This window comes from Corvus cornix, chromosome 19 (genome assembly GCF_000738735.6).
Source record: "Corvus cornix cornix isolate S_Up_H32 chromosome 19, ASM73873v5, whole genome shotgun sequence".
Classification (NCBI taxonomy): Eukaryota; Metazoa; Chordata; class Aves; order Passeriformes; family Corvidae; genus Corvus; species Corvus cornix.
In genome coordinates this window covers 9,260,835-9,276,257 of record NC_046348.1, presented here as the reverse complement: position 1 = coordinate 9,276,257, position 15,423 = coordinate 9,260,835, and the positions used below count along the sequence as shown (strand labels likewise).

Here is a 15,423-nt window from a genome sequence, read left to right as displayed (position 1 = left end):
CAAACCACAACCAAAACCACTCTGCAAAGTGCAGAGCATTCTCTGAATGTCTGCTGATGTTTTTCTTTCTCTTTTTATTTAGTTTTGAACTGAACCCAGAAGGAAGAGGCTCCATCTCCTGGACAGCTGCCTGGCCTGGGTGGGGTTTTATTCCCAGTACAAGCCAGTGTCAGATGGCTCCTATTTTACTCCTTTCCCAGTAAAGCTGGACAGGGAGTGAGGAGACTCCACAGGAACGTTCCAGGCAGCAGGGGCAGCCCTCGACTCCCCCAGACAGTTTTGCTGCTCACACCATGATTTACAGTCTTCTCCTTATGTCTTTTGAGGCCATCAATTTGTATCTCAGCTGGAGATTTCTAATCACTGCTAAGATGTCTTATTTAAATTTATATTACAGTGAGAGAGACCATTTCACATTCTGAATGAAACAAAGGCCATTAGCCAAGGGGAAGCAACAGATTTTCCAGCACATACAACACAGCTGGGTCTGGTGTTTCTTTTTAAATTTCAGTAGCATTGAGCTCAAATGAGATTCTTCAGATAAACTAACCCCTCTGCAAACAAGCCCATTTGTTGACAAGTTTTCCACTCAGAATATTTGGCTTTTCTGTCTGCAGATGAGGCACAGGACACCTCAAATAAATGCCCAGATAAATCAGTGGCAGACTCTGCCCTGTGCTTTACATGAGAAAGTTATTAAAAAAAAAAAAAGATTAAATTAAAATCTAAAATGAAAATACAGCAGCTATGCCAGGAGGAAAAAAATATTGTAAATGAGACTTCCAATGAGCAATGGGCAACACTGGTGATGTGCAATCAGCATTAAGACAGATTTATTACATCTTCATTCATTCTTTGCCAAGATTGCAGAGATATTGGTTAGTTCATCAATACTTAGTTATGAGGGGATATTTGATGCTAGACAGGGCAAAAATAAATACAGCCCTTCTTGAGAAGGTTGCAACTTCAGCAAAGCTGATGTAATTACAGAGATAAAATGAATTTGAAGAACTTTCTGGTGTTATTCTTTCCAGCTGTGGTGTAGCTGGTGGCCTCAGGATACTCTCACTCAGTCACCCTGAAGCTCTTGGGGAAGTATCATTCAAAACGCAATTTATAAAGGAGTCACAGGTCAATTAGGATTATTATTATTATTATTATTATTATTATTATTATTTAAACTCCAAGTATCAGCCTCAATGGAAAACAGGTAAGGAACAAACTGCAGTGGATGAAAATACTCTTTGAGGGTTATTTTCTGCACCAAGTGAGCCAGAGCTAAAATATGGCTTTCAAGGATTTAGAAAAATCCAATTCAAGCTCAATTAAAACCCAATTCAGCACATACTTAATCCTCAGCTTTCTGCAAGCGAACAGTGATAGGATACCCCAGCTTTCAAGGACTGCCTCATTAAGGAAGCAATGAGAGGTACCTTAGAGGGCCTTAACAGAAGATGTAAAGGGAAACTGGTTGCAAAACGTAACAGTAAAGAATTAGAGATTTTTTTTCTCATTCCCTGTGTTACTTTCTTGGCAAAGATTTGCCACAAAACCCATTTAAAACACAGCCTTTGTCTAATGGAAAACAGAACTGCTGATACACTCGACATTTCTGTTCATTTTCTGAACAGTGCACCAGGTTCTCTTGAACAGATGAGGCTTTAGGCATCTCCATGCACTGCAAGGAACAATAATCAAAGACAGAATCATTCTGCCAAGGCAGCCCAGAGCTGCAAACCCACATCCCCTCCTGCACAGCCCGAGCTGGAGTGTGTGCACACAGATGCTGATGCTGCACTTCGTGGCCATGCAGAAAGCTCAGCAGTTAATTACTGTAAATTACAACCTAAGATTTCCCCTAAACATACCTGAAAAAGCAGATTTAAAAATTCATTGGCAAGAGCACTCTTCACACTCCATATCTGGTAGTCCTCCAGAGTGAGATGTCCGAGCTGGAACGGAGGAGAAGCAAAGGGGAAGGAAAAAAACCATCAAAACATGAACCTGGTTCTGGTAAGATGCTCATTACATGTTTCATACAAGGCATGACAAAACCAGGGATTTGATAAAAATTGGCATCTACTTTAAATAAAATTTGATCCAATGAAAAGAAACAAAATCCAGTTTTAGCATAACACAGGCAACCTGGAGAATTAAACAGCTCTGAGAGTACAGAGGGTGAGCCACTCCAGAGTGTGGAACCTCTGCTCCTGCTCTCCATCACTCACATCCAGTGTCCACCACCTGCACCCACTCACACACCCATCACCCTCCTCTGAGGGCTGGGAAAAACCAGTTTGGATCACCAAGCCCTTGTGATCTCACCTAACAACACAAATCCCATTAATTCTTAATCACCTGCCAGGTCACAGTGGTGTAACACTGACCATGGCAGAGGGATCTTCGATTCAGTGAAGGGATCAATCTGATTTTTTTATCTGGCAATATAATTCAGAGCCAATTTTACAGCACTGGCAGTTACTCTGCCTCTCCTTACAGACCATTTTCTCCAGAGTTCACCCAGGTCAAAGCTAGCACACGAAAAGAGGTTAAATAATTTATGTAATTACTGCACCATCAGCTCTTTCCAGCACTACACTGATGATGCAACTACAAAAACATTCTGAAGACTGAAGTCTTCTTTTTTAACTCTTTGTGGAATCAAGACTGCTGTACACGACCCTTTTTTCAGGAAGCCAAACAATAAAAACCTCAAAGGATGAAACAGAGAGAAGCCACAATTTCCACTGCTTTGGCAATTAAAGAATTACAATAAGTATTTGCCCACCACTTTGTTGGCGTACAAGCAGGCAAGACAACTATTCAAACAAGTAATTAAGCATTTCTAGACATTCTTTATAGTTTTTCATAAATTATTTATCATTTCCAGACACTCTTCCCAATTAGTGAAGCAAAGGATGAAATAATGGAAGCAACTTCCACAGTACTGTTTGTGGATATCTCCAAAGAGCAGAATTACAGATAATTCCAGATTTACACCCAGCTAAATTTAAAGCACAATATAAACTACCAAGACTTTTTGTTGTGTCATGACAGATGCCTCCATGAGAGGATAATGTCTTGAGACAGCATAAAATATAAGATAAACTTATGCACTCTCTCTTCAGATCAGTTTTAACAGGAAACAACAGTTTCTCCAAAACAGAAGTCAAGCAGCAGATTTAAAACTCGTGTTAGTTATGCACAGCAGAGCCTTGCAAACAGTGTAGGCTTCCACTTAATTTCATCTGGTTATGCATTTTGGGTTTAGCTTCATGTATTAAAATGGCTTATAAAATTCAAACATGTTCTTCCTTTCACAGAACAACGTGGTAAATTTTAATGGAAAACTGACATTTCTTGAAAAAAATTCTTTTATTGACACATCTCTGCTCTGAAGAAAGCACAAGGCTTTACTTCCTTATAAATCAACTGAAGATACTGGGCTATAAAAATGACAAGGGAAGAACAGCAAATTCCTACCTTTGTGTTATCATGCATATGCAAAATATCTTCTACGATTTCAGACAAACTCATGTCCAACTCCTTCAACAAAAGGATTAGAAAACAGAGTTACAGTCTCCCAGCAGAATGTGCTCAGAATAAAAATAAAACTGTAAGAGATGCTCGAAACTCTCAGTAATTCAACCAAGGGCTCCCAGACAAAAAGGCTGTGCTTTTGTACCTTTCTTTAGATGAAAGAACACACATTATAGACAAACCCTGGAGCTTTGGGCAGGTCAGGGACACACATTATAATCAAACCTTGTGCTTTGGGCAGGTCACAGCTCTGCAAGGCAGGGGACAGTTCCTTGTCCCCATCCCCAGCTGAGGGGCTCAGGGAAGCCTGTACCTCGCTGACCCCCACCCAAATATCATGCACATTCCTCCTGTGGAAGGATGGCTTAAGGAAACAGAAGGAAATCAACCCTCAGACACCACTCACAGGTATTTTGTCCGTCCTGTTGTCCTTCCAGACCTCTAAGAGTGCCACCACCATGTCCTTGAGCTCGGTGCGAGACAAGACCCCATCCCGGTCCACGTCAAACACCTTGAAGCAAACTGAGGGAAAAGGGAATGACTTTGCTGTTAGAACCACTCCACAACGATTTCCTTTATTCCTTGCAGCCCTCTAAGCCTGCAGAGTCCCGAGCAGCTGATTTAGTGCTGACAGTTCTGAGGAGGGGATGCAGGTGTGGAGGTGAGGAAATGGAGCAGCTGTGTTTAATAAACTCAAATCCAGATTCCTGCAATCCTCTGCTGTGTTTGCTGATGGGACATAGCAGGGAACATATGTGCATCCAGAAATTTCCAGGGAATTACAGCTTGGAAGTTGCAACAATATGGCTTTGGAGAAGTAGGGAACAAAAGGTGTTTCAAAACACAGGAACCTTGCAGGGAGCCAGCTGGGAACTGGGCAGTGAGAAGCCACAACATGCTATTTACCACAAGACAATCAAATAGGACATTTGTTTGCTATTATAGATAATGAGTAGCTAAGTGTTTGCACTTTCTATATTGAGATACACACTTCTGCATCAAAATGCAGAACACTGCAAAAATAACTTCTGAAATGTAGTTTTTCCCAGTTAGATAATTTATATGAAACTACTGATAAGCTGTAAAATACATAGAATTAGATTTAATTCTCCTTTATAAAAGGAAACCTTGGTATTTAAAATTCCTCTATTTTTTTTTTACCTTCCAAAGTCACCTTTCACAGACACATACTTGTTCAGTGGGAAAAGAATCTCAAAAGGTGAAAACAACTAAACCTCATTGTTCAAACTGAAAAACTCCTCCCAAATTAACAGTTAAATTTTGCATACTTACACTTCTGTCTCTCTGCCAAGGGTCCCCTGCAACATGCTGAGAGCCCACAGGAAATTTCTTTAAAATCTATGTGATTGTCTCGGTTTTCATCAAAAGCATTAAACAAACCTGCAAACCACAAAAGCATCTCCTGTTACAGCACCTGAGAGACCCACCCAGCACCTCCACAAGGGGTCAACGGGGAACACGGGCAAGGAGAAGTACAAACACTTGTCATTTATTCTTATTAAGTGTAATAAAGGTAATTAAGCACTACTAAGTCCATTTAAAGGTGAATTAGATCTCTCAGGGATGGCTGATCCAGCCAGGGGTGGGGAGGGAATCAAGAATCCTGAACAGCTGCCTGATCCTCACACCCTTCTTGTCATGACGGATTTACAGTGGAGCTGAACCAGTATGGCCAGAATTTCCAATGTGCCTGATGGAAATTCCTATGGAAATCACTGAATTTCACTGCAAATTTGGCCCTGATTTAAGAGCTGTAGTCACCAGCCTTCAAAGCATTTAAGAGTTCCAATCATTCAGCATTATTTACCCCATAATTTATTTTTTTTAGCAACAATGACTCCACAGAAGGCAAACAATGACCAGAGACCATTCAAGTTCCACCACAGCAGCTCTGTAACTTTAAACCACTGAGCAGATAAAACACACTTAGGAACAAAAGGATGTAGGGATACATCCCTGCAGAACTGGACATAAATTCTGATTTTTTACCATTGCAGATGAATTTCCCATTTGTCACTTACTGCTGCCACTTGTCACTAAAGCCAACCTTTTGGTAATAAAAAAATGGTCACTTCAGGACTGCAGACCAGAACTGGTGTGCAAGTGGAATGTCCCTGAACGTCCTCATGTCATGCAGCAAATGGCAATTAGACAACTGCAACCTCCAGTTATTACCAGAGTGGCCTCAGCTGGACAGACCAGTTTGGTTGTCAGTAGAAATAACAATCTACAAATCTCTTGACTGAGTCTCTTGAATAAAACCTTCCTTAATCTACATTATTAGGGAGGAGTGTTTCATTGGCTGCATGATACAACAGCTGACTTGCACACTAAGTTGCCATTTAATAGCTGAAAGTCACATTTTTCAGCTTAAAAATGGTCGATTTTCTCTCATTCAGGGCCAGCAGCTTATTTTGTCTTTACAGAATCTTAAGAAAAAAATTTAAGCAACTACGGGGCAACTTCTACAGAAAATCTGACATATTTCCTGCCAACTGATAGGAATGCAACACCTCCTTCAGCATTCCAGACTTCCCAACAAACAGAGATTTCTCAGGCCTCTTTTCCCATTTTTCAGAACTCAGTGAAGTTATTCTGTCATTCAAGCTTAAAGGACACTTCAGAACAGACACTTTTAAAGCTGTAACAGTTGTAAGTCAGCAGAGCAGCAGCAGTTCCTCACCCAGCTGACCCTCATTCCATACCTTCACTCAGGGATGGATGGATTGGAGGGGACACTAAGGGGGCAAACGTTTCCAAATCAAAGCGTCCAGTTCTCGATTGAGCTTTTAGCAGCCAGTATCGCTTTTCCAGGTCGATGATGTCCGATTCTTCCACTGTATCATCGAGAAAAATAAAACAAAATTACCTTCTTTGTCCACAGAACCTTCTTACCTATTCACCATTGAGGAGTTTGCCATCAGTAACATCATCAGAAGTGTGCAGAAGCACAGACATTAACTTCTCCCACCACTTTTCACCTATTTCTTTTTGGTGATTTGAACAGGCAGATTGTATGTGCAGTGTCTTATTTTCTCAGGGTATTCAGCATTTAAATCCTCCAAAAAGATGTGAAGTAGCATTAAAAAAAGGTCTTTTATGGAAAAAATTATGCAGTACTTGGCTGCCCTTGAAAAACTCCTGTTGGAAATTTTTGGCTTTTTGATACAGTAATAAGGCTAAATTAATACAGCTAAATTTTAATGTGGCATTTAAACATTGTATGTCAGCATTTATTTTTTTCCAAATATAAAACAGTTTGTTTCATGTTATTATTTATACTCTAGAATTATTTACAATCCCAGTAAACACTGGGGAGTGGTTACACAAACCTACAAGACACTTTATGCAGAGGAACTTAAAAGGCAATTTAAAAAGGGGGGAAAAAACCCCAAATCCCAAACCCAAGAAATAAAACAAGGTGCTAAGCAAGGATAGATAAAAATAGCCAGAGGAAGAATTTGTGTTTTCCCTCAAAACATTCTATACAAACACTGGTCTCTTTATGCTTTATCCTTGAAATTAAATATATATATATATATATATATAACACAAGATTAAGTTTCTGCCCAACAATACTTTTAACCTTTTTACATATGCAAGTGTGTCACAACAGTGCTTTAGGTCAGTGCCAATTAATTGGTTCTCAAATAGATCTGTAATGACAAAGCTGTCTATATTAAGAACCACGATGTGTGATCTCATTCCCAGATGGTTCTGATCCTTTAAATCCACGCCAGTTTTCTAATAGGTTTAACTTGAGCTATTTGGCCTGGTTTAGTGCACAGAAACAATAATAATCCTGTAAGGCTTAAGAACAGAAGGGCTCCACCTAAAAAGTTGTATGTCAAATTGAAATTTTATTGATTTCTTTCCCCGTTTCTGTCATTAGTGGCAGTAATTTACTTAAAATAGTAACTTAGGTAACCTGCAATGAGTATGAAGTAGTTGTAACTACCCAGCAGGAACATCACATGATGCACCAAACCTTACACAACTCCTTGCCCTCAGCAGCGGAAAGAGTGGAAAAATCTGAATCAAATATCTGGAGTTGGAGGAGTGGAAGGGGTTTGCATTTTCCTGTAAGGTGCTTTTAGACAGTCCAGCTGGAGAAGTGACACCAGTGACAACTGTCCCTTTCCTGTGTGCCTTCAGTGCAGTCACAGAGGTGACAACCCCAGCCCTGCCTCCCCAGCCCCAGCTCCTCAGGGCATCATTCCCAGCTCTTGTGCATTCACACAGTGAGAGAAGAGCTGATCCAGAAGAAAAACTCATTTCCTTTCTCCTCTCCCCCTCCTTCCTGGACAGATCAATCCCCTGATCTGTTCTACTATCCCCTGGCTCTTGGCTGGGTTGCAATCACAAAGTTATTTGCGTTGGAAGGGGCTTTAAAGGTCACCCCAGCATCCTCCATGGACACCTTCCACTGGATCAGGATGCTCCATCCAACCCGGCCTGGAATGTTTCCAGGGATGGAGAATCCACCACATCATCACAAAAACTTTCTCCCTCACATCTACTCTTATTTTAAACCCATTACCCCATATCCTATCACTACAGGCCCTATTAAAAGTCTGTCCCCAATACATGAGGAAGCAGCAATCCCAATTTATAAAGGAATATTATTCTATTGGAAATCAAGAAAGAGGAATAGAGGAGTTCTTTGAAGATCAGCAGATAGAAATATCACAGATGTGAGAGCCCACAAGGAGCGAGGAGAATCCCAGGGCTCTTCCCCTTCCCAAACAATGGGAGAGGGGAGGCTGTGCTGCCATTTACAGGAACTGCACTTCCACATTACTGCTCTCATTAGCAAACACAAAAGCATTATTTATGTTCTCTTGTGCATGACCATGTAAATCACTTTGCTTCCCTTTAATCCACCTCTGCAAGTAGGAAGAATAACAAATGTGCGAGTTGCACTTCATTCTTCAAGTGATGCAACACTGAGAATATTTAAAAGCCAGCAGGAAGCTCAAATTGTCCTCACTGAAGAGTAAATCTGCAGAAACCTTTCCCTGGCAGGTGCAATATTTATCTTTAGTAATTAAGAACTGAAAGAATGTTTTATTTTACCAAAGAACCTCTCTCAAATATCTATAGTAGAAGTTAGTTGTATTCTGATTTTTTTTTGATTGTACTTCACAGATGTTTCTCCATCGTTTCATTATTTCATCTCAGAAAAGAAAGGCTATCACAAAGCATCTTGTCTGTATTTCTGTTCACAGGGGTTGAGTTGGCATGATCATTTAAAAGATACAGAATTTTCAAATAATCACCTTTAAAAGAATAGCTGATAAAAATGTAACACTCGTGCTGATACTTATCTGAGCCCCAGTGCACTGACTTTCTGCACAAGAGCCAAGCACTTTAGAAAGTAAAACTAAATAGAAAATAACATTCTTAGCACTGATTAGGCTTACACAAATCAGGTTAACCACAGGTAAAAATGTGACAAAAGAATACTTCTCATTCACAGTTATAACAAATTGTAGCTCAGTGCAACAGTTCCAGTGAATAAAAGGGAGCAGGATTTATTGGATTGCAGCACACGGGAAGTTTAACTGCAGCTGAGCAGCAGCTGTTGCACAATTTGATTTCTCCAGAGTGATTTTTTGCACATAATCTTGTAAATCAGTCTCAGGATATGCAGGGCACCATCTATTCCTCCATGAGTGCAAGCTAAAAGAAATCTCTGGCAATTTATGGTTATACACATAATCATATTTGTTACTGAAGTTAAATGAAGCATGGGAAAGGCACACTACACTTAATACCCAACCATATCAATGTGCATGACAAAACATCATATTCCACAGAGGTTTTGCAGAGATAAAGGATTTTATCTTTTCAAAATATAAACATTTTTCCTTAATGTCTGTTCAAATCACATCAAAGTGTAAACTGGGTTTTCATTCAGATTACTTAAAAAGATGTATATTATATACACAATACAGGCCAAAACCTCAGAACAGACAGGCTTTCTAGGCCAAGTAATTATTCATTTTGGTAACTAAATACATGATATGATTATTTGTGGTCACATGAACATGACACACCTGAGAAATTTAACCAGTTTACTACCACATGCTGATTTATGTCTCCCTCATCACTTGCCCATTAGAAATACGAAAAGCTTTCAGATCTGTAAAATTATGAATAATATTTTTTGTTTCAATTCTCTAAGAATTAGATTAATATAATCACAGGGATGATAATAAGTACAACTGAAGCACAGTCTTCTTCTTGTAAAGGAAGAACAAATAAACACTTTCAAGTCAAAATACCATCTAAAACTGTAAAACTACTAGAAATGAGTTAATTTAGAACATTGCCCAACAGGCAGGTGCATGACAGTGATAAACACTAAATCCCCATGCTACATCTTAATGCCATTCCCACAAAACATCCTTCTAAAGTATTCCATAGACAGCAAGCCATGAATAATCTTCTGCCTTCTGCAAATTTAAAAGCATGCTTTCATTTCAGCCACTGCTTATTACAATTCTTTATACAACCAGAACTCACCGAGTATTCCAATATATGAGGAAACTTCAATATTTACCCACCTATTGGTACAATCCTCTCTGGTTCACAGCAGCAGAAACATACCATATTCCCAACATTTTACCAAGCCTTGGATTGTCCCTCTGTTCACCATGAAGTGCTCCAGGCAGACCCCAGGCCCTGCTGGCAGGGAGGGCTCTTCATGGCGAGGCAGGAGCCCAAACAACTGACACCAAACACTGGTTCTGACTAAGAACTCTTGTTTGTGGCTTTCAAATTAACATCCAGAAGACTCTGGGACTGAGAGCTGCTTTGCAAGACATAAAATAGCCTGGGAACTAAGAGGATAACAAGTGGCAAAATACAGATTAAGTGACACTGAGGCTTTTACTTATTGGCCAGGGCTGCTGTCAGACTTTCATCTTTCTGCTTTTCCTAATTAAAAACAAACACACAGAAAGGGGGATATAACCTCGACCAAGACAGATCCTTGTGTGTGTCAGACATGACTATCCAGGTGTTCATGCAGCAGAACATGGATTATCAGCACCTTAAGGTGGGAACAGGGAGGTGTAAACAGGCACAGCTCCTCTCACAGCACAAGTGTTCACACTTGGGAAAAGCAGCACAGAATGAAACGTGCCCTTAAAAGCAGCTTTAATAAAACCAAAATCTTCACAATTGGCTTCTAGTGGCTTCCACACATCCCTGTTCCCCAGAGTGGTTGCCCCAGCTCCAGAACGTGGATTTAACACCCAGCCAGCCCTTTAATGTTCCCCTCACTGTTCTTCCCTTTCAGCCTCCCATCTTCATCCTCCCACAAAGTTGACAAACCCAGCTCTGACAGAAGTTGCTCCTTCCACAACATTCAGCTTCCATTTTGCTCTGTTTCAAAAACTGCCTCTTCCATTTCAACCACCCTGCCTGGTAATCCAGGGCTTCTCTCATTTATTGTACTAAACAAATGATAAATGTATATTCTAAAATATAATTATTTATACTGATTGCAGTCATAACTGCACCTCAGCAGGTGAGAGCTGTCAGAAAGAACAGAATGAATTTTTCTGACAACAGAGGAGTCTCTTCCATTGAAAGGGGAATTTGGCTGTTATTTAATCAGAACTCAGTGACACAAGAACTGTGTGACAAAGAAGTACAAATTAAACATTCTGTCAGTTCAAAAGCAGCAACCCCTCTGATGAGTGGAATTATTTTCCCCATGGAAAAGGGCTGAAAACCTGACTATCTAAGCCCATTACATGACACTGAGTCACACCAAAATGACACATAAAAAAGGCAACCAGCACCTATGTTGCAGCAGAAAAAATATTTCCAGCTAAATGAAGGAAATCAATGAGGTGTTCCCTGAGTCAGTGTGACAGAAATGTGAGATTTACAGGCTCCACTACAGTGCTGTTCAATATGATGGCTTAAAATATATATATTAAAAAAATGAATTTAAATGCATATGATTGTACTACAAAACTGAGAAAATCCAAACTACTGCTACTTGGTCATCCTCAGGTGTAAGACAAACTCATATCCCTGAAACAGCTTTTGTAGGAACAAAGGCCAGTTATTTTGGCAGCTTTCAAATAAAATTATTGATATTTCTGATTTAAGTGAAACGGAACAAAATTTGATTAAAAGCAGCAAGTGTGTGCAACTTCCTGTAACTTTAAAATTTCATTTCTAATTATGTGTTGAGAAATGTAATTAAAGTCATCTGCACACCAAAATAAATGTTATTTACAAATGAAAAATTAGTATTCCTTTGTTTCCCTGATAGCCTGGCTCATTAAGCAAATTTAAATGGAGTCACTGATGCTTTGCAATGAAATGGTGGCTGTTTCTAAATCAATGGGAATAACTTTGCCTGTTTTTATCACTGCCATTTTTCATGGCTCTGACATATTGTTCAAGAAGCTGGATGGGAAGCACAGTGTGAGGTAAGGCTGAGGAGGGGGGTTTGAGGCTTGTGCCAGGAGATCCAGCGGGAATGAGAAGTTCCTGATTGCACCAGCGAGTGTCATGAATTACTTTGCATTTTACAGAAGAAAGTGAAAACCTTTCCCTCTTTCTCTGTATTATGGTGTTTGCCTCAGTTTACCAAACATTATCTCACTTCCTGGTCGTTCCAAAGGGAACCATTCTCCCAGGAAAAATATTAAGAACAAGCCTTCATTTAGAGCAAAGGAACTGTCACAACAGCTCTCAGTGTTTTACACATTCAGCTGTGTTAAAAATACTTCTGTACTGGATTTCTTACTCTTTGGAGTGACCTGATTAGGCTGAAATTACTTCCAAATGCTCAAGCACTTATATTTTCCTTAGTTTTGCATCTGTTGGATGAAATTCCTACACTGTTGTAAATCACATGGAAATTTAGTAAAATTTAATTTTATCTAGAGGTCCAAACATAACTGTCACATGAGCTTTCCAAATCTGTGGACAATAACCACATCACCTACATGGATTTCTGGAATTCACTAAAAAGCTCAATCCCAGCTCTGACACGATGGTAACGGTGACAGGGATATCAAAACCAGAAGTGAGAACAACCTTAAACATGAAATAAAATCTATTAAAACAGGAGCTGTTAAATTTAATTCTTTTTTTAATTCCAAACCTCAGTTTCAGTAAAAATAAACTTTCTGTGAAAAGCTCAGTAAAAACTGTTCTGAAAGTTTCAATTTCAAAGCATACAAAAGAGCAGATCTCAGTTTGATACAGGTCAAGATCTTTCCCAGAACACTCAGAGGGTTGGGGTTTTTTCCACACAACTCTTTCTCTACCTTGTCAACGAGACCTCAGAATATTCGTGATTTTCTGTAACCTCAATGTCTCCTGCAGCCTCTCACGTAATGTAAATAAATTACCTGTTCATAAACTCCCAACTTAATCATGCATTTTCATTTCAGATGGTCAGAAAATAGTTTGAATGCCCATATTTAAAACCAAGAGGATAAAAAAGGGCACACTGCTTTATTCAAGCAGCCCACCCATTAGAGGATTAAATGCCACACTGACACCAAGGAGGAAAATCCGTGAGAGGACACAAAACACAACCAGACTGCTCAAATCCCTGACATCTCCACAACCAACTCCCTTCTCCCAGGGATCCTCAGGGATGGAATGGATGCTTGCATTACACTGGTACATGAAGTGTCATTTATCAGCCTTTTGTTTTTAGACTCAATTTAAAAACCAGCTGTTCCTTCTTTTACGTTAACACAGACATAAGGAAGCACTTCTCCTCTGGAGACAGTTCCTGAGGATGCTTCTCTTTAGTTAATTCAGTTCCCTGCCTCTACCACATGCCAGGAATATTATTTATTTTACTGGAGAAGCAAATTAAGAGGTAACACTTATTTTTGAAACAAACATTATTTTCTCAACTCTCTCAGTAGTTTTACAACCCACTATAAAGACCAAAAGTAAACCCAGTATTACCAGTCAGCCACTTCAGAAGATACTTTTTTTTTTAGCTTGCTTGGTAGCAAACTTCTATAGAAGTGTGGTAGCCTCAGCATTATTATCTCTTAAAAATAACAACCCAGTGTCCTTGTACACAACATTTTACACCACAGCATGGAAAGCAGAGAACAAATGAGCTCAGAGAAGGAATTTCTCTCGCCGAACCGAACGTAGCGGAGCAGGGAGATTGAATGAACAATGATTCTGCCTGTGAACTCTGGCAGGTTTTTTTAAGATGTGCACCTTTACTCACAGTGTGTGACCCCAGCCAGGGTCTGGTAGAAGGTTGGGGTGTCACTGTCATCAGTGAGGGTCACGTACACCCCTCCCGAGAGCAGCCACCGCGAGAAGGTGAAAGCGTCTTTGTTGTGCAGCAGCCAAACCCTGAACTTCTCATAGTTCACCTTCTCACCCTGCAAGAAAAACCAGAAAATGGGAGCTGTTTTTCTCACAGCCAGTAAACAGGAACCATCCAGCTACATGAACAAAAACTGGGACAATCTCCTAGAAAAATAAGTGCTAATGTAATTTTTCTGCTTGGAGCCATGCCTGTTTTTCCCTTTCCTTTTGAAACGGCAATGGGAGGGAAATTAACTTTCAGTTCTCTCTGCATTTCAGCCACCTACTCAATGTGGCCTTTGGAAACTCATTTACCCTGAACCTCAGGTGAAAGGGATGAAAAGAAAAATGGTTACTTGCAATTCAAAACAGCAGAGGTTATTTTGATGAATTTAAATGTATTATTATAGATACCAGCTCTGCTGTACCAAAAAACAGGTGCTATAAAATCACAAACGTTCTGTTCTATCTGTGCAGGTATACCAATAACACAGAAAAATCAGATTTGGGAATAACTAATGCTGTGATTAATCACTGCAGGAACTTGTGGATTTTTTTGACGTGACATTCCCAGGATCTGCTCACTCTGTGTCTCTTGGAGCTCCCTGTTCAGGAATACATAAAATCTGCACACTCACAGAATTTCTGTGCTGTTTAAACCATTTATTTGAATCCTTGCCAAGCTGTGGCCATGAAACCATAGGGATCAGCAGACTAATTTTTACAGAACCTACAAAACTACCTCAAATAAAAGCAAACCCATTATCAGTAGACAAACTCATTATATGGAGAGTCTCATCTCCAGGGGAAATAAACAGGGGTCTGGAAAGTGGAAGAGGTTTCAAGTCATTGATTATTTAAACTCCCCTCATATCACAGACCATTAAACTTCACTGAATTACATCTCTACAGAATCCAACCATTTGCATTTGGCCACGGACTATCTGCAACTGCCAAATGCAGAAAATTGAAAATTCACTATATTCCCTTTGCCAGGCTGCTCCAATGGTTCATCACCAGCACTGCTAAAACATTTGCTTCCTATTCCCATTGCAGGGGATTGTTTCAGGTCCAGATACTCATTCTTTTTATGCCTCTTTTTCTAGACTAAAGAGTTTTATACTTTCATCCAACAAATCACAGAATGGTTTGGGTAGGAAAAGACATTAAAGCTCATCCAGTTCCACCCCCTGCCACAGGCAGGGACACCTCCCACTGCCCCAGGCTGCTCCAAGCCCCATCCAACCTGGCCTTGGACACTGCTAGGGATGGGGCAGCCCCAGCTGCTCTGGGCACCCTGTGCCAGGGCCTCCCCACCCTCACTTTTATTTCTTATTCTTTCATTTCTCCAACAGTTTGGATCAAGAGACAAGAACATTTTCTCACTCCCTTTTCCACCCTTTCCCTCTACTTTTTGCACTGCTCTTTGTAAAGGCAGCAAGAGCTGTGTCATTAGAACTCCAATTTTCCCTGGAAGGACAATGAAGAGGGACAGAAAAACTTCAGATAGGAGGAAGAAAGCATTTGAAGCAAGCAATG

General features: G+C 40.0%; 1 protein-coding gene across 3 annotated transcripts in view; it reads right to left on the bottom strand.

Annotated features, from left to right (window-relative positions):
• The window catches only part of USP32 (ubiquitin specific peptidase 32), a 62,462-nt gene that overhangs the window by 21,613 nt on the left and 25,426 nt on the right, over positions 1-15,423 (bottom strand). For 2 of the 3 annotated variants that reach the window (XM_039562861.1, XM_039562862.1), the window contains exons 5-10: positions 13,799-13,958; positions 6,267-6,398; positions 4,834-4,941; positions 3,947-4,062; positions 3,484-3,546; positions 1,869-1,952 (exon numbers count right to left, since the gene is read on the bottom strand). In XM_039562861.1, the coding sequence (XP_039418795.1) occupies positions 1,869-1,952; positions 3,484-3,546; positions 3,947-4,062; positions 4,834-4,941; positions 6,267-6,398; positions 13,799-13,958 (663 nt within the window). Of the gene's footprint in view, positions 1-1,868; positions 1,953-3,483; positions 3,547-3,946; positions 4,063-4,833; positions 4,942-6,266; positions 6,399-10,130; positions 10,370-13,798; positions 13,959-15,423 lie in introns of those variants that run through there. The other variant, XM_019287543.3, reaches the window with a different exon arrangement.